This window comes from Toxorhynchites rutilus, chromosome 3 (genome assembly GCF_029784135.1).
Source record: "Toxorhynchites rutilus septentrionalis strain SRP chromosome 3, ASM2978413v1, whole genome shotgun sequence".
NCBI classification, from domain to species: Eukaryota; Metazoa; Arthropoda; class Insecta; order Diptera; family Culicidae; genus Toxorhynchites; species Toxorhynchites rutilus.
The window spans coordinates 35,652,987-35,676,742 of record NC_073746.1 but is presented as its reverse complement, the minus strand read 5'-3'; the positions used below and the strand labels follow the sequence as shown (position 1 = coordinate 35,676,742).

Below are 23,756 nucleotides of genomic sequence, written 5' to 3'. Positions count from 1 at the left end.
GGGCATCAACTTTTTCATGTTAACATTTTTATATATAAATTATCGCAATTTACATGTTCTGCTAACTTTTCTCTATTTAGAAACATGCCAAAAACATGCCAAGCGCGAGAATTTACACACAAAAATTTTACGAGTAAATCATTAGTTTTTCAGGAGTCTTCATACAAAAATGCCTTATATTGCAGAAATTATAAAAGATTATAAGATGACACCTAGACAAAAGTTCATATACTTCATAATAAGATCTAAAATTTTGTCGAATACACTATATCGCTGTCTTGACTTTAAACAAGATTAGGATTAGTTGTATTTTTTTCAAAGAAAACATGAAAAAGTTGTTAGAAAAACTTTCGCTGTAAAAGAGTCCATCTTCCAATGTATAGACGACATGTTGGAAATTTCAAGAGCTATTCATGCGTTTTTGAGAATATAAATAAAATACTTTTTGAGAAAAATGAGTTTTTAATTTTTAAAATATTTTTTTTCACCGAAATTTAAAAAAATTGCATTTTTTATGAAAATCTGAATATTTTTTTTCATTTCATCCTTTGACTAGAGTTTTGTAGGCATCATGGTTTTGGAGCTATAAGTTTTTTTTATTGGTGGATTCCAAAAAAACCAAACTTTGTAGGTTGTGCGAAACTAGTAAATAAAGTTCGAATGAGCTGACACTTTGCATAGAGTAGTATTTCGTGGGAATCAACATTTTTAAGAAAATCCGGTTTGAAAATTCGAGATGGCCATTTTCATTGGCACTCTAATATATGCACACGCGAGCTGAGCCGAGAATTGTGTGCATCCTCCAAACTCGACATGCAAATCATCATAAACTGGAACTTAAAGGAAACCACATTCGCAATAAAACTGAGCAACGCATTGCGCATGCATTGTGGAACGAGCGATTACAATAAAATTTCAATCCCAACATGTGTCAGATTTGAAATTGAATTTCATTCAACCATCATCAGCTGCTGCACCGGTCTTTAATCGACCACAACAATACCTAACCGCAGGGCTATTCAAATAATAAAAAAACGCTGTCCTTAAAACTTCCAACAACAGGATGTTTCCGGGAGTTTAATTTCGATCTTGTACAGCTTCCACTTTCACGAAGACTATGGAACTTGAACCGAACATCTTGAAAGATGATTCCCCCTTGTTGTCCTCCCAAAAACCGGGCAGCACCGAGCGTGTGGGCGACGTTTTCGATTGTTGCCGTTTGATGCCGTCTCCTGTTTGGCCCCCTGAGCAGTTGCGGACGAGGATAAAAAGGTTTTAATTAAATACTCATTGGTTATTGTTACAAGTTGGCTGCCGCCTTTTTATAATCCCTGTTTATGTAAATGAACTTGGGAGTGACTTCGGAAATGGGGAAGTTCGCAACCCGTTCGATTGAATAGACGGACGAACGGATGGGTGGACAGACACAAAAGGATATTCTGACTTGAACCTGCCTGCGTCGTCTGGAGAAGAGATTAGGTTACCCAGAGCTGATGTAATACACTTGTGTGTGTGTCCTTTCTCGTCAAAAAAACCTGAACGAAGGCAGTATGAGGACAGCAGTGGTCACCTTCCGGCGACAGGAGGGCGTGAAAACTGTCATCAACTTCAATGGACATCAAAGGCCAACTTTGGGACCAACATTTTCACACCCCTCGGAGGCGTCCGTTTCTGTAGGGAAATATCAAATGCAGATTTTTATTGTTTTTCCAGTTTTTCTTTCAGAAAACGTAACCTAAACTCTCGAATAACACACATCGGTTAGCCTCTAACTCCCATTCATTCGATGTTTTGTGGGGCGGGAAAGGATCAAAAGCACTTGTCGTGTTGTGTTGTATGCCAGTGTGTAACATTTGAAATGGATTTTCCGCACCTTGTTTTCGCACACAGAGGAGTGTGAAAAATAAATTTCAGTTTAAATCACCCTTGAAGAAGACTGTTTTACCATCTAATCCCCGAAGTGTGAGGGAGGTTTTCGAACCGGCTGCGGTGGTGATGGGAAACTCAAGATAAGTACAGCATAAAATCTGATCTGTTCCAAGAGAAAAATAATTAAACACATCAATGGAATCGAGATTTATGTACGATGGTGAAAGAAGATTTTCGTTATCAGACAAGATCTGACATTATTCCAAAAATACCAGAAGCAACAAGTTTTAATCATTCAGGCAGTGTTCTTCCGGGCAAAAGTGGCGTATTTTCCAAATATTCAACACAAAAACAAACGAGCATACTTGGGAAGCGATATTCGAAACTATTGTTTGTCTTACACTTAAGCTTCTTCCCAGGCATCCCGGGAAAGGAGATAAGAAAAAGGGTTACGGTAATAAAATCGAATGAAAGGATCGGAAGGTGCTACAACCATCCTTGTTGCAACACCATCACCGTAAGCAGATATTAAACTCTAAGAACGACACACACAGACACACATTTCCCCGCACCAGATAGCTTTCCCTGAACTTTTCGTCTGATTAGACATGTGCGTTTTACTACACACATGGACTACGCCGTGGAGCACGGGAGCGGAAAACGGGAATTATCAGGGATATGTTTGTCGGAATAAATTAAAATCTATTCCGGGGAATCTTATTAAAGATTCAATCTCTACGCCATCGCCTTTTTTAGTTTTTCATTAAAATCAACAAAGTGTAAAATATTGTTTCGAAATTATTATTACTTCACGAGGACGGTTATGTTATGTTGGGTGGTGTGTTTACGCTTGGGTGAGAGAATGGAGATTTTCCGATTTCGGGTGGTGCTGGGGTAATAAAAACATCCGAAGGGCACGGGCGTGTCGATGGGTTGGGGTGTTCTTGTGTGTCAGTACAAAAGGAATACGGAGCCATCACACACCACACCGAGCAATAGTCTTTTCGTAACCCTTTTATTAGGTATTCAAATTATTTATATTCTTATGCGTGAAGACGCACTGCTTTGTGAAAACAGGGATGTATCTCGAATAATGTTTACATGTTTACACGTTTCTCCGATTAATTGGATTAAAATATATCAGATAAGACATTGAATACAATAAATATAGGTCTCTCATAACGTGATTTATGATTATGGTGTACAATTTTACTTTATCCATTCTCCCTAAATATGAGCTTTTTGTACAAAAAATACGATGTTACGACCCCTTGGTCGGCGCGACTCACTAAAGGGTGTGTCACATCAAATTGCATCACGGAAAAAACGCTGTAGAAATTCAATTTTTAGGAATTATATCTTTAGCTTTCGCTTATAATCAGATAAGAGTGTATAGATCACGTTGGCCATGCTTCACTGTCAATTTTTCGTAAATTTGGAAAAATGTCGTCGAACGAAAAAGAACGTCGTGAATTAATCCTGCGCACTCATTTCGAGAATCCGGAGTTGTCACATCGGGACATCGGTAAGATGCTGGGAATCGTCCAATCCACGGTCAGCAGAGTACTAAAACGATACTTCGAGAACCTAACCATCGACCGGAAGGTGAAGAACGGCAAAAATGGATGCTCCGTCAGTGAAAAAGATCACAAGCGCGTAGTTAAGCAGTTTAGACGTGATCCGAGAAGTTCGGTCCGGGATGTCGCCAATAAGCTGAATTTGTCAAGTTCATTCGTCCAGCGGACCAAGCAGCGGGAGGGCCTGCGTACATACAAGGTTCAGAAGGCTCCTAACCGCGTCGAAAGGCAAAACATGGTGGGGAAGACGCGAGCCCGGATGCTGTACACCGAAATGCTGACGAAGCCGCATTGCCTGGTAATGGACGACGAAACCTACGTCAAAGCGGACTTTCGTCGACTGCCGGGCCTGTTGTTCTTCTCCGCAGAGGACAAATTCAGCGTTCCGGAGGAGATTCGCAAGCAGAAACTATCCAAGTTTGCCAAAAAGTACATGGTGTGGCAAGCGATCTGCTCTTGCGGAAAGCGGAGCGCCCCCTTCGTGATGACCGGTCGGTAAAGTGCCTACAGAAGCACTTACTACCACTATTGAAGCAGCACGAGGGCCCGACCATCTTCTGGCCGGATCTCGCTTCGTGCCACTATTCAAAGGACGTGTTGGAGTGGTACGAAGCCAACGGGGTCACCTTCGTGCCAAAGGAAATGAACCCGCCCAACGCGCCGGAGCTTCGCCCAATAGAGAAATATTGGGCGATTATGAAGCAGGCCCTCCGGAAGAACCCAAAAGTTGTCAAATCGGAGGCGGACTTCAAGAGAAAATGGATTTCTGTTCAAAAAAAACTACAACCTGACGTTGTACAGAACCTTATGGACGGGGTAAAGAGGAAGGTGCGATCATACGGGCTTGGGCTCGAAGTATGAGTAAAAAGAAAATGCCAAAAGTTGTTTAATAGTTTTTATTTTACTGTCTAAAATTTTCAAAAGGATCGGTCTACTGGGCGAATTTCTACAGCGTTTTTTCCGTGATGCAATTTGATGTGACACACCCTTTATTTCCAAATTTTACAGATTGAGGTAAAGTTGAATATAGCAGAACTGCAAGTCATGTAGCTATGATTCAGATTTTCCCAGGACAACGGAACTATTGTCGAAGAGAAAAAACATTATAGAAATTTAAGAATTCAACCAGCTTTCACGCCGTTCCAAATGGATTTTTCGGTGAAGGGTTTCCGAGTTCGTGACGGTTCCATCATTCTGTATAGCTTCTGTGCACGATATAAACCATTGTTTAACTTTGTGTTTACCAAATCGGCAAGCATTAGCATTAGGGGTATCCATTTTTCTTACATCACCGTTGAACTTTTATTGGAACTTTTTTTAATTTCAAATTACACATAGTAACAAAAATTGAAATAAATAAAACTTTCAACAAAACTAATATAAAAATATAATTTCGTTCACTAATTTCTTCTTCTTCTTCTTCTTCTTCAATGGCACTAACGTTCCTAGAGGAACTTCGCCGTCTCAACGTAGTATTACTTGCGTCATTTTTATTAGTACTTAGTTGAGATTTCTATGCCAAATAACACGCCTTGAATGCATTCTGAGTGGCAAGCTCTAGAATACGCGTGCAAGACGGAGGCAATTTCTTTGACGAAAAATTCCCCCGACCAGAACGGGAATCGAACCCGAACACCCGGCATGTTAGTTGTGACGCTAACCACTCGGCCACGGGAGCACTTCTACAGGGTGGGCCATTTAAAGTGGAAGGATTTGTTTTTGCAATAGCAAAGTAAAGAAGTGGAATTTAATTTTTTTTTGAAATTCATTTATTTTGGTCCAAGGAGATTTGTTCCAACTACTTTTTGATTATGATATCTCGTAAATGACCGCCTCTGGCCTTGACCGCAAAATGTGCCCTTTTTTCGGCATTTCACTAATTTATATTTTCTAAATTTGATGAAAAATCTGATTTTTTCTAAAAAATTCAAGAAAATATCAAACCAAAAAAAACAAGCATCATCAATTCGATTTTTCTAGATGACAGTAGAGCTCGACGTTTCGTGCTATTTTAAAATATTTGGCAATACAAAAACTCCTTTTTCATGTACCAGTCGCCCAATAAGTGTTACTCGTGCCAGGTAACACCTCGTATAAGTAGGGATTCGGAGTTCTTAAGCAGAGATCCAGGGTTGTTATGGGTACTGACCTACTCTATCTCTTCGAGCGACAGATTCAAACAAATTTCGAGGTGTCTGGAATAAGTCCTGGATTTATCAATTGATCGGAAGATGTGATCCATAGGAATAATATCCGATCGGCCTTCCTGAAAAAAAAAGTTTTGCAAATACAGGGTGGGCCATTTAAAGTGGAAGCATCTGGCAACCCCATAACTTTTGACAGAGATGTCAGATTAACAAATGTCATACCGCGTTGGAAGTGTCATTTCAGTACAATTTTAACCATAGAACAATACACACCTAAACAACGCGCTGAAATTGTTCAGCAGTACATTCAAAATAACTTCTCAATTTTGTTAACTAAACGTGCGTGGAAAAATAAAAATAAAGTTAAAACATCGCCTGGAGACAACACTATACGTCGATTATATGCCAAATTTATATCGTCTGGTAGTGTTGGTAATGCCAGTCATCTGTCCAGACAACGACCAAGACGTTTCGACGAGAATATTGATACCGTTCGAGCCAGTGTTGCAGAGACTCCATCGACATCAGGTCGCCATCGTTCGCAAGAGTTTTTATTGCCATTTGTTCGTGAAAATGAATTGGACAATTACTGGTTCCAACAGGACGGCGCTACATGCCATACAGCGGCTGCCACGACCAAATTATTGTGCGAAATGTTCCCCGGAAGATTAATATCGAAAAACGGCGATTATGACTGGCCACCGAGATCACCTGATTTGACGCCTCCTGACATTTTTTTATGGGGATATTTAAAATCCAAGGTATATACTGGTAAACCAAGGACCCTGGCTGCGCTGAAAGACAATATCCGACAAGAAATTGCTGCCATATCGGCCGAAACATTGGGCAAAGTGATGGAAAATGCCGAAAAAAGGGCACATTTTGCGGTCAAGGCCAGAGGCGGTCATTTACGAGATATCATAATCAAAAAGTAGTTGGAACAAATCTCCTTGGACCAAAATAAATGAATTTCAAAAAAAAAAAATTTAAATTCCACTTCTTTACTTTGCTATTGCAAAAACAAATCCTTCCACTTTAAATGGCCCACCATGTAGAAGTAAAACACTTTGTGAGCTGGAACTGAATTCTATTATAGCGTGCATAGTGTGTTGCCGAAGAATTGCTAAAACCACAGAACTACCACGATCTTGTGCGTGTCTTATTGGTAGATTCATAGTTAATTTAATACCTTGCTTCCCAAAAAAAAAATAAGAGTTCTGCCGCTGGAGCTGTTTATTATATGATCGACTGACGATTGTGACCAATTCAAAAGAAGCCTCTTTAATTTCTAAAGGCTGGTTTAGAGTTCCCGTGAATGTGAACTTGAATAGGTGGTGAAGTAGTATGATCATTTCACGGTTCACGTTGGTGTTCTGCCATACAAATTAAACTCAAATTTCTGCATTACTCGAGAATTTATCGAGCAAATGGAACCACATTTTGCATGTAGAGGTTTTAGGGTGCAATAAATGATTCTATGATGGTTAGATACTCCTCCCCCCTCTCTAAGGGGGGGCTGCCATACAAATGAAACACAAATTACTGCATTACTCGGGAATTATTCAATCAAATGGAACCAAATTTTGAATATAGAGGTTTCAGGGTGCAATAAATGATTCTATGGTAGTTAGACTCTCCACCCCCCCCTCTCTTAGGTGGGGCTGCCATAAAAATGAAACACAAATTTCTGCATAACTTGAGAATTAATGAATCAAATGAAACCAAATTTGGCATGTGGAGGTTTTAGGGTGCAATAAATTATTGACTGGTGGTTAGACACTCCACCCCCTCTCTAAGGGGGAGCTGCCGTACAAATGAAAGACAAATTTTTGAAAAATATGAAAACTAATCAAGCAAATGGAGCCAAATTTCGCATGTTAAAAGTTTAGGAGGCAAGACACGTTTCTATGATGAATAGACACTCCTCCCCCCTCTCTAAGGGGAGAAGAGGGGAGAGGTCAGTCTTTATTCTATCATATTTTCTGTATAAAACATTTATTCCATGTAACGGAGAAACATGTTATTTGCAAGTGGTTGAAACATCTTGAACGAGTATTGTGTCTGAAAATGATCTGATATTATAATGAGTTTTGGTAGAAGTACATACTAGGAATTTTATAGTAAAAGATAAATTCAACGGGGTCGATTAGAAGATCAATCAATGAACAGTTCTCCGATTGGACTCATGAACATGCGCTTAGTAAGAAAACGTGAATGTTTGAAGGTATTGATAACACAAAACAAATTTTGGGCGGGACGAAGTTTGCCGGGTCAGCTAGTAAGTAATAATAATGTACTGAAATCTTAAAACTAATTAGGAAGATCAATCCAAGCAGAGTAATAAAACGTAAAATTACAAAAAAAAGTCAGTATTTTCGAATCTTTTATGTGATACATATAAATTTTTTTCTCGAGCCCTTGGGCGCATCTCAAAGAAGACTCGATGAAACCCAAGAAATAGAAAGTATAAGATCTATTTTCTGGTCGTCCTGTAATAGAGCTGTCATTTGTAATATAACAGGTTCGATAGCAAAATAATACCGATTGAATGATTTACGTGGTTGTGGTGACCTTTAAACGTAGATTGCTAGTTAATTGAGAAAAAAAAAACTAATAACTTTCGATTTCCAAATAAATATGTAGCACCGTTCGATTTCATCCCTGGCTAATTCATTCTTTTCCTTCGGCGGGAGCTATTTTCCTTCCAAGAAAAGGCAAAGCAAAACATTTTGGAACAAGAGGGAAGGGTGCTGGGTCCGAGGAGGAAGGGCGTAACGAGAACGAAAGGATTATTTCACGAGTTTTGGCACCGGGAAATGCCTTTTTCGGGATCGGGTAAAAGGCGAATCCAAACGAAATGATGATATAAGCGAACGCAATGGGGTGGAGAGCGTGGTGGGGAGTGGTGCCGGAGAAAATTGCCGCCGGGAATGGGTAAAAGGAATCGTCGTGTGTATTTGGTTTGAAAACAATGCTTTCTTCCGAAGGGTTGCCCACCGATGGGACAAGGTTAGCAGCGATGTTCCGTGTTTCTCGGTTTTCAGAAAACCGAAAGCAACAACATTATCTAGGGAGGTATGGCAAAATGTAACCTGTTGCAGCTACGAGTGGCGGGCGGAAAGGAATTAGCCAAGGCAGCAGCAACAGGCCGTGGTTCTTTTCGGCATTTCCTTCGCTGAACGTTAAGTAACGGAATCGACTGCCACCTCTCTCGAGGCGGGAGTTTCTTGCCCTGGGCAGGGGAATCGAAAATTGAAATTTTCGGCAGCGGGGATTTGACTGTTTTGCTTCCGTGAGCCATTCGAGCGCCGCACCGCGAGATTTCCAGCTGCGAGACGAAAGCGATTATTTGGAAATAAATAAACACGGTTAAATGTGCCCATTTTCCCTAACCTTTTCCCCGTCAAGTCGAAGCGAATTATAATAAGGAGCTGGCACATACAGTTAATAACTTGATGTCGACGTTTAATCTTAATTTTTCTGTCATCTACACGAACGAAGCATTTTCTTCCACAGATTTTCGGCATGGAGAAGGATTTTCATTTGCACCACACAGACCACCCTTTCTCTAGCAGGGAAAGGTGTGCCCTTAGGCGAGGACGCGGAAAATTTCACAAACCGTGGAAATTTGGAGGCGCTGGGCCCTGAAGAAATGTTGTTCTTTTCCTATTTAGGTAAAGTTTTATCGACACGCTTCGGTGACTTCGATACACCTTCTTGGAAAACAATTATTTAACATTCAAATTGTTGGGAAATGTCAGATGTCGTAAACATGAGCGATATCCCGTTAACCCCTTTCAATTTCTAGGGTTTTCACGCAGGTTTTTTGCGCTTTTCGTTCGATCATTGAATCTCCTATGAAAACATCATCCATTCACCGCTCTGTTTGTCATTTCCCATTACGAGGTAATCACTGCTCCGTTTTTCCGCTCAATCAGTCGGTGTTGCGAATGTTATTTTCAAATCTCAAGTGGGGAACGACATTAGTCACAGTCTGGCTACAATTTCATTCCTTCTGGTGCCCTCAATCTGTTGCCATCGTTGTTTTTCTTCGGTAGTCAAACTTCACCCTTTTTATTTATTCATCGCAATCGTCCACGTGTTCTGTCCCATTGATAAAGAGTATCTCCCGGTTTACACTCGTTCAAAAATTTGCCCCCTTGCCCCGGTAGCAGCAGTCCATCCCTGCGGGCTGTGTGGTCCAGGAGATGTTTCTCATTTGCCATATCATGATTTTCAATTCAATTGGATTGTTTACTCAAATAAACAAAACGAAACAGAAATCGCCGAGAGTGGCTGGAATCATTTGCCACACTCGGATTCATTTGGACGAGATTTACTGCGCTCTAGCATTCGCCTCATCACCATCATTTCGCGCATAGCTCGTGTGCTATTTTCCTCTCTTTTTTTCAGCCAATGTAATTTAGTCTCGGTCCTGCTGGCATTCGTTTCGTTTCGTGCGCAACGATTCCTATTTCAATTCAACCCTCGGAGAGTTGCAGATTTATCCAAACAAAAATTTGAATAAATGCACTCATTGCGAAAATTGAAATACGTTTTGCTCGGATATCTCATCTGATTCTCCACTCTGTGAGGCGGACCACGATCCCAACCACGGGATAGAATGTTATTTTTTAAATGAATTCTGCTTCAATGCTGAGCAAATAATAATTGTTTAGCGCCTCTCCCAGGTTTTTTTTCTCTGCTCTTCAAGTGGCTGCAATGAATGTTCGTTCTGATGAATAATGCAAATCGGTGCCATATGAGGCATGCAATTAGATTTCTCGTTTGAAAAAAAACTTCTACTTTCTGTGGAAATTATTCCCCCGGTAGAACATAATCTGTATGCTGGCTTTAAAGAAGACAACCTGTGACATCGTGTGATATCAAAAAAGATTTGAATTTGTGATAGTCCTATATGAACTCTCGCTTTTCTGAAACATTATAGATTTAGCAAAGTAATGGCTAATGATATTTATTGATAAGAGTTAATAATAGTAGTAAGTAATGAGAGCAAAATTAGCAAAACATTCGATTCTTACCCGACCATATCCCTTTTTTAATAAAATTTCTACATACGATGGTTACTACCCGATTGCGAATGATTCGTTAAGAATAAGTGCAGATCAACAATCTTTGTCCCTATTCTCAGTAAATCACAACTCCTTCCGAGTTTGATCTGATTAAAATGTGAGGTTCGACAAAGTTTTCAATGATATTAAACAACAACAAAAATATTTCGAAACATATTCTTAAGTTTGACGGCTCCATAAAATTTCAATACCAGACAAACTTGTTGCTTTTCAAGCATATATATATATATATATATATATATATATATATATATATATATATATATATATATATATATATATATATATATATATATATATATATATATATATATATATATATATATATATATATATATATATATATATATATATATATATATATATATATATATATATATATATATATATATATATATATATATATATATATATATATATATATATATATATATATATATATATATATATATATATATATATATATATATATATATATAGATTCGGTAATATGTATACAGTTAAAAAAATATTTTTCTTAGCAAACTCATTAAATTTAACGAAGTTTGACGTATAGCGGTGCCTTGTCGGACTCGTCAAAATGAAGATATGATATATTTTAAAATTTCAATATTCTGCGAAATCCAAATAATAATGGACTAACCTTCTTATTTTAATTCTTCTTGAATTTGAAAAATTATAGTTTGCAACCTTGGTCATCATACGTACAAAGTTTCAAAACAAAAGTAAGGGGTTGTGCTCAAGAGACGACTGCTTTTTTGATGTAGAATTACATAATTATTTATTCAATCCACTTGTGTATTACTTCGGATATTATTTAGAATGAGAAGAAAATTTTTGAAATAACGTTTTAGTTATTCAGTTATAGTTATAGTTATTCAGTTAGTTATCAGTAGTAAAATATATAATTAAAAATTTGAACAATTTTAAACAACCGTTGGTAAACTAATAGACAATAATATGCTTCCCTAAATGTATATTGCTACCATACGTGGACACTGTATTAAATGTATAATATATTACATATTAGATATAGAAAAGTTATTTTCCATTCACAATCTTCATCTCGAAAGTGTGTTCAGTCACATTTTGCAACGTATTAAATCGCAAATGTTCCTCATTAACCGGCAATGATGTTGCTCCGATGACCACCAAATGAGAAGTGAGCAAATTATTTCACGTGTATTATTCCTTTTCTTTTTTAACTTTAAGAGGCTTACGTGTATTCTGTTTTATTGTGTTCCACACTTTGATACAGCGGGCTTCTTCTTCTTCTTCTTCTTCGAGACAGGCTTGTGTAGTGAATGTGATGCAACTTGTGTGCGTCCCTTTCGTTCTTGTATCGAGCCATATGTGTTTCTTTGTGTGTCATATCAGCATTAGGAATGAATATAGTCCGCTCCCTTGTCCTGCTGGATTGAGACTGTGATATCAATGTAAGGTAAAGTAGGGTAATGAATTATAGAGACTTAAAAATTTTTCTGTTCATTCGTCTCTAGCCTTGAGAAAGGCAATTGGAAAGCTTTACTTTTCTGTAGTGCAAAAAAAGTAAAGCTTTCCAATTAATACCTCTTCCCTCATAGCCTTGAGAAAGCCACTCGATCCCTCGTCGTCCAGCTCGTCCAGCAACGATGTTGTCCAGTCGGTGTCCTCACGAAGAATGTTTGTGATATCAAATCGGGGATGGCTTTTTATACCAAATGACTTTCTGATTTGGCACCCTCAATTAAAGACGTAGTTCTACGTCAAAAAATTCAGAGAGGGTTGAGGCAGAGGCCGGCTGATTTGGCGTGGAACTGCTCTATGCAGATAGGGTTGTCAACTATAATTTAAAAAAAATTATTCTCTTTTATTCTACATACTACATTCTTATTATTTTTTGTGATTCTACTTTGAATCTGACGAGCAAATGTCAATTTTAAATCTTATTAATTCTTAAATGACTTTGAAAGTTTTTCTTGGGTGATATGTATTAAAATGATTCTTCCATCATTAACTCTACTCGTACACATACATTATGCAAGGTAATTTTTGTTCCCCGAACTTATTCTCGTAATTGTTTTTCAAATTCGTTAGATATAACATATTTTGTGAAATTATCTAACACTGTTCTAAAAAGTCTCGAAACATTTGTGCGTAGTGAAAATATTTTTTGGAAAAGCTTATGAAGTCGTTTTTCAAGGATCATACACATTGATAAAAAGTTAAATACAGCTTTGTATCAGACGAATTTAATTTAATGTAAGCAGGGATTCCAAGCTTCCTATTTTTTCAGGATTTTCCAAACTTTTTGGCACGTTCCCTGAAATCCTGACAAACACTCAATTTTGCCTGATTTTTATGAAATGATCCTGATTTTTCCAGATTTTGGTAGATTTTACCGTATTGAAAAAAAAATCTCCGTGTCGAATATAATGGGATCCCTGCTAAAGTTTCTCTGTTGTAAATTAGATCTGTCATAATATCTTACATAAAAAAACTCTTCGTTTCGCACTTGTGTAATGCGTACTCTTCCTCTCGTTTATTGACTATCTATTCCGAAATTATTCGCGTTATCGATAGTATAGTGTCGACATTAACACGTTGAGTCCCGACCGATGTAGGGAACCGCGTTTCGATAGTGGAATTTTCTAAAAATAGTTTTATAACATTGTTCTTGTCGCTCCCAGTGTCGCCACTCTCCGAAGAAAAAGTCCACCTTCGAATCGGTGCGGAGAAGACGGAAAAGCCATTGTCAGTCCTTATACCCAAAATTGATTTTTAGCTCATGTTTTGCCATCTTGATTTATGACATTAGGTGATCCTAAAAATAACAGAAAATGTCATGCCTCTCAAATACTGGTAAGCATTTGTATAATATATATATGGTACAGCAATATAAGATCAATACGAGCGAGCAAAACAAGAGACAAATAAGCTTTCCGCATACTTTGCCACATACACGGCCCAGACCGAGATAGATATAGCTCTCCTTTATGCTCTCTTTTTCACTCTTGAAAAACACTTTCCAACTTCATTTTATAATCAGGTGCAATAGTATCACGCATTTTCTCAACAGCATCATTAGCTATGTGGATAGCGTGGTCGTGTAAAACAGCCTTGCATTCCAGCCGGCCTTGGTTCGATCCCCGTTGACGTCGTTTGGACTTGCAATGGAAGTTTTTTTTGGGTGCAATCCCAAAAAAGATGAAAAAAGAAAAAAAAGAGATGTCTACTTCCATACATACAAACATTTTAAAGCGTTGGGGGACAGATGATTTTGTTTGCCCATTTGACACTTTAAGACCAGTGCTGAAAATATTCACATTCACGACATTCAAATTCGGCGAATTTCTGCCTTCCTTGTATTGATAACCTACTGCTCAAGCGAGAATCGATAAATATGGAACAACACTATCAATGAACCCCAGTGGAATGAACATCAACTTCAGCTTGCCATGAAGTTCATTTTTCATTTGCATCTTCTTTTTCGTCATGGTATTCGTAAGGTCGAATATGAAGATCATTGTGTGTTAGTGAAAATCAAAGCATAAAATTCAGCGTCACCAATTGAGAGTGAAACCGATTAATGGTAAAGGATGGCAATTCATCACACAAAATTCTTGTTTTTGGCGACTGCGGCAATGGAATGTATAGAATAACTCTGGCTACGTTTTATGAATCTACTCACGATTGCCCGGAAATGACATACACCACCATTTATATGTGCAATGGGTAACACGTTTTCAATAAAAATTCACTGCAAGTGATGAAGATCAACATAACGTTCGTGATAATCACCTGAAATTATTGACAGTAACGAAAGTGCCTGAATGCAGGCTTTTCGAGATTCATTCATGCTGTTTTCGATCAATATACCAGACAAAGTTCACGCGTCTCGACTCTTGTGTTATACGCATTATGCCAGATATGGAGTTGAGTTTTAACAGAAGAGAATTCACCCAATACTGAGAAAAATCTAATTCCTCCATTCGTGAATAAATTTTGATAATTTATGGCACTGTTTAAGACACGAAAAGGCATGGTTTCTGCCGAAAATGAAATGCTTTCTGACAACGCTAGTTTGGGTGTACATAACAGTTCAGCCTCTTGTAAAAATCTACTTGACTATCACAAAGCACCATCAGCGTGTCACAATTCGACAGCACACGGTCGATTGGTTCGTGAGTTACTGCATTGAGAGTGAAGCAGCTTTTGTTATTGTGAAAAAAATGGCAAAATGGCAAAATTGCATGAATTGGACTTCGAATTGCTTCCGCATACACCGTATTCTCCAGATCTGGCCCCGGCGACTATTTTCTGTTTGCGGACCTGAACAGAATGCTCGCTGGCAAGTGATAATCGAAACTGAGGCCTATTTTGGAAAACCCGAAAGTGTACTATAAAAATGGTATCGAAAAGTTGCAATTATGTTGAATAATAAAATTTAGCTAGTTTGTTTTTAAATTTTCCTGATATTTCCACAAAAACTCATCATTATAATATGAAATCATTATCAGATATTAGATAGAAAGTCTCGAAAATGCAGAACAGATTTTAATATACATGTGAGTGTATTTTTCAAACATATTCATTTAACATGTCCACGTTGACCTTATATATATATATCCCTTCCCCCATTACCGTCGACAAGCGTAGACATTTGCATACACACTCACTCTCCCAAAGTTGTCGACGTGGACAGCTCCACATACCTAATAGAGAGGTTCAGTAGCGTAGTGTGCGGGCGGCAAACCCGGGTGCCCTGCCCTTTTGGGGCGTCAAAATCCAAGAATTTTCAAGTAGCAATTTTTCCCCGTATTATATTTTATCTTTCAATTGAGTAAAAAAAACATCCATCATGGGTAGTAACTTCTGTCCGTACATAAAACCAATAACCTCTCTTTGATTTTCGCAAAATTGAAACAACATCACGTCACATTACATAAATACCCTTTTAGTTTTTCACTATGCATGCCTGAACGCTCCTTCGTTCCTTGTTTGTATTGGAGAGGCTTTAGAATTTGCAGTTCTTTCTCCTCTCATGGCGCATCTGCATGCTGAGCGTTATCGCTTAAGGGCGGGCCCCTGTCTCAAAAAAATGAATTTTGGTGATTTTTTTTCCGGATGTTGGGAATAAAGTTAAATATTCGGATATGTTGGTTATTGTTTACTGTACGAATAATGATCATTACGATGTTGACAGCTGGATGCGTAGATGCTTTCTGTGTCGCAGAACGAATTTCGATAAATATTTTGAAACTGTAGGACAATACCCAAAGCGTCACATAGAAGTTTTTGAGAATCCGAAAAAATGCCAAAATGGCGGCCATTAATATTAAAAATGAGTTATTTTTCATGAAAAATCGGTGTTTGAAAGCTCTTTAAAACATCTAAAAATTAGATATAAAAAACGGCTATGTAACGCTTTAGATAATCCATTTTTACTGAAAAAATCAGCCAAATCGGTCGAGTAAATCCTGATACATCGATACCACCAGCTAAAATAACATGCTTTCTAGAAAAACGCGTTGAAAAATTCGTGCAGCATAGGGGCTGTCCACATACCACGTGGACAACTTTAGGGGGGTAGGGGTCACGAAATGTTCACGCTTGTCCACGGTGAGAAGGAAGAGGGAATAGATAATTTCCACGTGGATACATTTTTTTTTAAATACATTACGTCTAATCTGTATGCATGTATGTGGCGACTGGCCCGTGTCAAAACAAAAAAAAACAAACTTTTAAGTAGGTAGAATGCAATTTTCAGAACCGACTCGCACTCGTTTCTAATCGATTCAACCGATTCAGCAGTTGGTGACACTGTGTAAAGAGACTCTGAGAGTGCCGGTCGGGTATCCGTAGTTCTCTCTTTTTTCTCTTCTTGATCTTTTTCATTGAAATCTATATGCTGAAACTAATGCTCATAAATGGTGAGTGATCGTTTTATCTTCATTGTTAGTAAAGGATAATTTATTCCGTTAGGATGAATATAATATCACAGGCTTAGTATCGTAATATAAAAATAGTCCACATTCTTAGATGCGGACTTTGATCCAGTTTCTGTTCATGATACAAAAACCACTTCGTTTCTATCTCATCGAAACTTCCAAGATTTTGCAAAATTGGAAGACGAACAACAAATTCTCTTAAAGGTGCACGGCTTGTATTTTTGAAGAATGGTTACCAGCAGCGAAGCTCTTTATTGACCTCTCCACAACCATGTGGTCGAAACTATCAGATACACATTCTGTAGCATTTGTGAACATACGACTGGCGTAAGCTTTAAGAAAGTGTGATCAGGAGTTGAGTTAATTTGCGACTTTTCTGATCTTGGGATGCTGGTAGAACGGGAGCTTCGCACAAACGAGAGTAGAGCAATTGACTGCAGACCATTTCGTAAATTCATAACGAAATGACTGAACAATTTCGGGATGCTGAATGTATACGCATTATCAGGAACAGTTATAGCATTTTTTTTTTCATGCACAGAAGCTAACTGTAGACAACATGAATGGAATTCGGAAGAAACTGAAGAGTGATACAAATAACTTGCCGGGTAATATAGAAGAAGGAAAAGAATAGTTGTTTCTTGTTTGAATATTAAAGTATTCCACCACAACTTCCGTGACAATTTAAATTTTTGCGCAAATTTATCCCGAACACGAAAGTTGAAACGAGCGATTACATTGAACATTTATTTAAACAAATTTTTGCTACACTACATTTATTCAACGAAACTACTAATTTTACTTAGACTACATTTAATTTTACATTACTACAGAAACAGGACAATTACTACTTTTCACTTAGATTCTAGGATAAAGACTGGACTATAGGACATTCAAAAATACATAATTGGCCGACTATCACAAAATGAACCTATTGTACGGTATCTTCTTCGCAGCATCATTTAAATAGTAGCGAGGGATTGGCCATCGTACCTTATGCTATAAAATACTTATTTAAAGTTTAGTACACGTTGCATGCAGGCAACACACTAACGCTCACTTCTACACTCTATTGGTTTTGAGTTCGCTTGTTTGTAAACATAGCCGGCCACCTAAATTCACAATGATAAATTTACGTTACATTTCACAATAACAATACAAAATTACAATGTTTGTTTCATATTCTTCTCGTTCATTAATTCGGAGTGTGCTGTAGTGACATCGCGATCGAACGGTAGTGGAAATATCTTGGATACCGGTTGTTTGTATGACCCATTGGCTGTTTTTATCGTCACTACTCTGACGACACCATCTTCTCCTGGGTGAGTTGACTCAATTCTACCAAGTGGCCAAGCAATCGAAGGTTTATTTTCGTCCTGTACAAGGATCATCTGCCCCACGCGTATATCGATTGGAAGTGATGTTCGTTTGCGTTGGTTGTTGAGTTCCGACAGATACTCTTTTCTCCAGCGTATCCAGTGATCCTGTATCAATTTTTGTAATTGCTGGTAATGGCGAAGACGGTTTATCGGTGTGTGCGAATAATCGGGATCGGGCATTGAATTTAGTGGTGTTCCGATTAGAAAGTGACTCGGAGTTAGAACGTCGTACTCTCCAGGATCTTCTGACAATGGAGTGAGTGGACGGGAGTTCATATTTGCTTCGATTTGTGTAAGAACAGTTGAGAAGTCCTCAAACGATAATTGTGTTGTGCCTATTGTTTTGGTGAGTGAAGTCTTTGCTGTTTTCACTGCTGCTTCCCAAAGGCCGCCAAAATTTGGTGTTCTCGGAGGTATGAAGTTCCAAGTGATTCCTCGGCTACTGCATTCATGCGTGACTGTGTCTAGGTGCTTCTTACTGTTCATCGTGTTGTAGAGTTCATTCAGTATATTTTTTGCACCAACGAAGTTAGTCCCATTGTCCGAATGTACTTCCATGGGTAAACCACGACGTGCGACGAAACGACGGAGTGCGGCTATAAATGCTTCAGTTGTTAAGTCACAAACTAGTTCAAGAAGCACTGCTTTGGTAGAAAAGCAAACGAATACAGCAATATAAGCCTTTCGTGATGCAGCTCGTCTATGCGTTGGCTTTAAGTAAACGGGGCCACAGTAGTCGACGCCGGTGATTGAAAAGGGTCGACTAGGAATAGTGCGTGTTTTCGGAAGTTGGCCTACAGGTTGGGTAATTGGGGTTTGGCTAATGCGAAAGCATTTAGGGCATTTGCGACACACATTATTAGCTAGTTTGGTACCATTGATCGGCCAGAATTCTCGGCGGATTGTGGCTAGCGTCATTCGGGGACCCGAGTGTAAACAAAGGGCGTGAAAATATACTGCGATGAGGCGAGATAGGGGGTGGTTATTTGGTATAATCATGGGATGCTTCGTGATGTATGTTTCATTGGACCGCTGAAGTCGGCCACCGACGCGAATTATGCCGTTTTCATCGAGGAAGGGGTGCAATAGCTTTATCGATGATTTTGGTGAAACCATATTATTTGTTTTCAGGGTTTTTAATTCATCTGCGAATTGTTCCTGCTGGGCGCATTTTACTAACGTTTCTTTTGCAACTTTCAGCTCGTGTACTGTGAGAAATTCTTGCAGCTTCAACTGGGATTTTTTACGGCGACATAATCGACAAAAACGAAGGACGAAAGCAGTAATCCGAACAAGCTTTGTGAAGGACGAATAACGATGGAATAAGAAAAATATTTCTATCGAAGTTTGAACCACAGCTACAGTTTTCCTTCTTTCCAGATCTTCTTCAGACGGTGGATTAGTATCGTCGTGTTTTGGCCAGTCATTTTCTTCCATTGTCAACCAATCTGGGCCGAATCGCCAGGATTTGATAACGAGAAAGTCTGCCTGGAGCATGCCACGTGAAACATAATCAGCTGGATTATCAGACCCTTTCACGTGATTCCAGTAGCGACCATGCGTTAGCGATTGTATTTCGGACGTACGATTTCCGACGAAGGTCTGCCATGTATTTGGCGGCGATTTGATCCAATGCAATGTCACTGTTGAGTCCGACCAAAACCAGCAAGGATTCCCCTCCATCCTCAGCGCTGCAGAAACTCTCGCGTATAATTTGGCTCCTAAGAGTGCAGCACACAACTCCAATCGTGGCAAGCTGAGCCGTTTGATTGGAGCTACACGTGATTTAGATGCTATGATCTCGATTTTAGTTGTTCCTTCCTTGCTGGTTGATCGAGCATAAATACAAGCACCGTATCCGGCCTCTGAAGCATCGGAGAAAACATGAAATTGTATGCTCGATCGAGGTGTTGTAAAAAGAAAGCGAGAGACTCTAAACTCTTTCAAAAGTGGCAACTGCTCGTAAAATTCATTCCAACTGGCCCCGACAGTATCCTGAATCGGATCGTCCCATCCGAGAGCAGCTACCTTAAGATGTTGCATCCGGATTTTTGCCCACATTATCACAGGTGATATTATACCAAGTGGGTCGTAAAGCTGTGCAATTGCCGAAAATATATTCCGTTTTGTCCATGGATCGTGATTCAGCGTGGCCTTAACATCAATCCCAAGTTGATCTGATTCCGTCTCCCAAATTATACCAAGTGTTTTAATATGATTTTCTGGTTCCAGGTTCAATTTTGTAGCGTTCTCGATCAACTCTGGTGGCAGATCTCTCAAAACTTCACGATGACTAGAGCTCCACTTCCTCAGTTGAAAACCACCTTCCTTCATCATTGACTGCATTTCGTGGAGTAATTGCTTTGCTGTTTCAACTGAATCGGTGCCAGACAGAAAATCGTCCATATAAAAATCCTTTTGTGCAGCATAGGACGCCAATTTGAATTTATCGCTGTAGCTCACACCAAGCTGCTGAAGCACGCGAGTAGCGATAAAAGATGAGGGAGATAACCCGTAAGTGACCGTTTGAAGCTCGTACACCTTTATGCTCTCTGAAGATGCGAATCGCCATAGGATTCTCTGCAGGCAAGCATCGTCAGGATGCACACGTATTTGCCTGTACATCTTCTCGATGTCGGCCACCAGAGCAACTGCATTTTTTCGGAATCGAACCATCAATTCGAAAAGATCGTCTTGAATCACGGGACCTGTGAGCAGTGCATCATTAAGGGAACGGTTTGTTGCCGTTTTTTCAGACCCATCAAATACCACCCGAAGTTTGGTGGTAGTACTGGATTCTTTGAAGACTGGATGGTGTGGCTTATGTTTGTCCAAATTTTCCTCTGCTTCACCAATTAATTTCTTGTGTCCGCTTTCCAAATATTCTTCTAAGAATTCATTGTATTTGCTTCGCAATGTAACATCTTTCTCTAACCGTTTTTCTAATTGGTGAAATCTCCGTAATGCTGTACCTTTTGAGTCCCCAATCATCTCGTGAAAATTCGCATTTTTAGGGTACTGAGCCACGAAGCGACCATTTTCGTCTCTGGCGATAGTATTTAGGAAGTGCAATTCACAATCTTCTTCTTCCTGTGACCGTGGGATTTTACTTTGAAATTCTTCTATTTTCCAAAATTTCTCTATTGCTTTTTCCAGGGGATCAGTCAGAGCAACGTTACAACCAATTTTTTCCATTTCATTCCATTGAATTTCTCCAGCAGCCACCCAACCAAAAACTGTTTTTACGAACGATGGCAAACTATGATTCAATTTCTTTATTTGCATCCGGCCACCATCCAGGAGATGAAATTCGTAGAAGAATTGAGATCCTAAAATCATGTCTATGGGACCTGACCTCATGAAATTTGGATCAGCGAGTTTCATTGATGCGGGGAGATTCCAGTACTTCAACGGAAGAGAGATTGATGGTTGATCGTCTGTGATTCGATCCAAGACGAGGAAATTCAATGGCAACGTGTATTCTTGAACACGTGAGGAAATTGTTGTTGACACTTCGCATACCGATTGTCTTTTTGATTGTCCAATTCCGCTTATTTCGACGTTTTTATCTCGTCTAGGAAGCCTCAGCAGTTGACACAGATTTTCAGACATCAAATTGGCCTGAGAGCCACAGTCCAGGAGAGCTCGAGCCAATTGCATCTTCCCAAAATTATCTCGCACCTTCAGCAATACCGTAAGCAAGAGGACGTGTGATGCAGAAGATCTCATCGCTACATTGATTGAAGACGATTCCACCGAATTTGAACCCAAACCACCAGAGTTTGTTGTACCACCAAATGTCGATGGGACTGGATAATGCGCATTGGAGTTCGAAGGTGCAGGAGAGGAACCAGAACCAGATGCAGGAAAACCGGGATGCAAAAGCGTATGGTGTTTCTTCGAACATGTTTTACACCGATATTTCGACGGGCAGTCTCGGGCCATGTGACTTCTCCCTAAACAGTTACTGCAAAGCCGTTTCGAGTTTGTTATTCTAAGTCGCTTATCAACATCTAGTTTGCTGAACGATGGACACTGCGTTAAATAATGTTTTTCATTGCAGACCGCACAGCTGGGAACCCTAATTCCAGTCGCCGAGTTGACCGAAACCTTCAATGGACGTAGCTTGTTTAGTGTCGTCGAAGCTGTTGTACCGGAAGCGTGCTGATCAACAGACACCGCATCGAGAACTCGTGTTCGATTCTTCAGAAATTCGATCAACAATGAATAGCAAGGATTATCATGATGCGTAGCATGCTCCTCCCAATGTTTTTGTGTATAATCATCCAATTTCGAGACCATCAAATGAGTTAACATTGCACCCCAACCACCTTTAGTTTGTTCTCCTAGTTGATCCCAAATTTTTGTATTGCGTTCGAAACTATCGATTAAATCGTGAATTCCAACAGCACACTCTCTTTTCATTTTTGGATACTCTAGTAAAGAATTCATGTGCCTTTTCTTGAGGAGATACGCACTCGAAAATCGCGAAACTAATCCGGACCACGCAACCCTATAATTTGACTCGCTCATCGGATATGAATCTACCAGCTTGAGTGCATCGCCCTTTAGAGAAGCCCGTAAATAGTGAAACTTTTGTATACCACTCAAATCCGGGGACGAATCGATGAGAGCCTTGAATGTATCATGAAACGCTAGCCAATTTTCGAAGTTTCCATCAAACTCGGGTAAATTCATTTGCGGAAGTCGTACGTTTGAGTGTACGCCACTCGTATTTGAATTACTTTGAGAATTCTGAGTACCGTTGTGTGTCGCTAATTTACTCTCTAGACCTGCCCTTACCTCAAAATATTTCTCCTCAAACTCTGTGGTGACTTGGCTGTGGGGCTCCATGTTCTCCTCTTGTTCCTCTGAGAATTCGATTTCGCATTGTATTTCTTCGAATTCTTTCCATTTCTCTTCCAGTTTTTCCAATCGAATTTTTATTTGATTTCCATCGATCGGTCCAGGTTTTTGCAAGAAGTCCTCCAGACGATGAATGAAGTCCATGATGCCATCTCTCACATGAGTTTTCGCTTTGGTCTTCTTACCCATCGCTGCTGCCGAAACGCCGATTCACGGAAGAGAACAAATGTATCTTGTGAGCCTGTCTTTCAGGCCTTGTATTAAAATATCTCTCGAACTAGCCAACTTCCGGTCAAGCTTGCCAACTTCCAACCAAAGTCTTCGTAATTTACCCGTCGCACGTCGAACCGTTGAATAACACAGAATAAAATTATTCGTGCTATTTTCTGGTGAGTTGTATATTCAAAATCTAATTCCAATCCAAGCAATGTTTTGCTTCCAAATTTAAGTTTCCCGTTTCTGCTTCTGTGGTTCACGCTAATGCCTTGCCAACAGCCTCCCAGTCCAAACGTATGACCACCATCCAATAAGCACCGACCCAATCCTTGTGAGCCTGTCTAACAGGCCTTGTAATTTCGTATTTTTCCAAATCGATCCAGAGAAACACCAATATCGGTAGCCAATGATGGCGCCTTCCAATGAATATCCGTGCTTAATTAGCGATGGCGATGCGTATGATGGATTTGAGTAGAACCACAGATTTCCAATTTATGATGGCGTTGAATAAATATCATCCAGAAATTTCATGTAATCGTCGTCGTTCAGATCAACGAAACTACTAATTTTACTTAGACTACATTTAATTTTACATTACTACAGAAACAGGACAATTACTACTTTTCACTTAGATTCTAGGATAAAGACTGGACTATAGGACATTCAAATATACATAATT

The 23,756-nt window shown here is 39.2% G+C and overlaps 1 protein-coding gene across 1 annotated transcript in view; it reads right to left on the bottom strand.

Annotated features, from left to right (window-relative positions):
• The window catches only part of LOC129773027 (uncharacterized), an 85,076-nt gene extending 62,026 nt beyond the window's left edge, over positions 1–23,050 (bottom strand). The window contains exon 1 of the mRNA XM_055776580.1: positions 17,784–23,050. Coding sequence (XP_055632555.1) covers positions 17,784–23,050 — 5,267 coding nt within the window. The remainder of the gene's footprint in view (positions 1–17,783) is intronic.
• Positions 23,051–23,756: the final 706 nt, after the last annotated feature.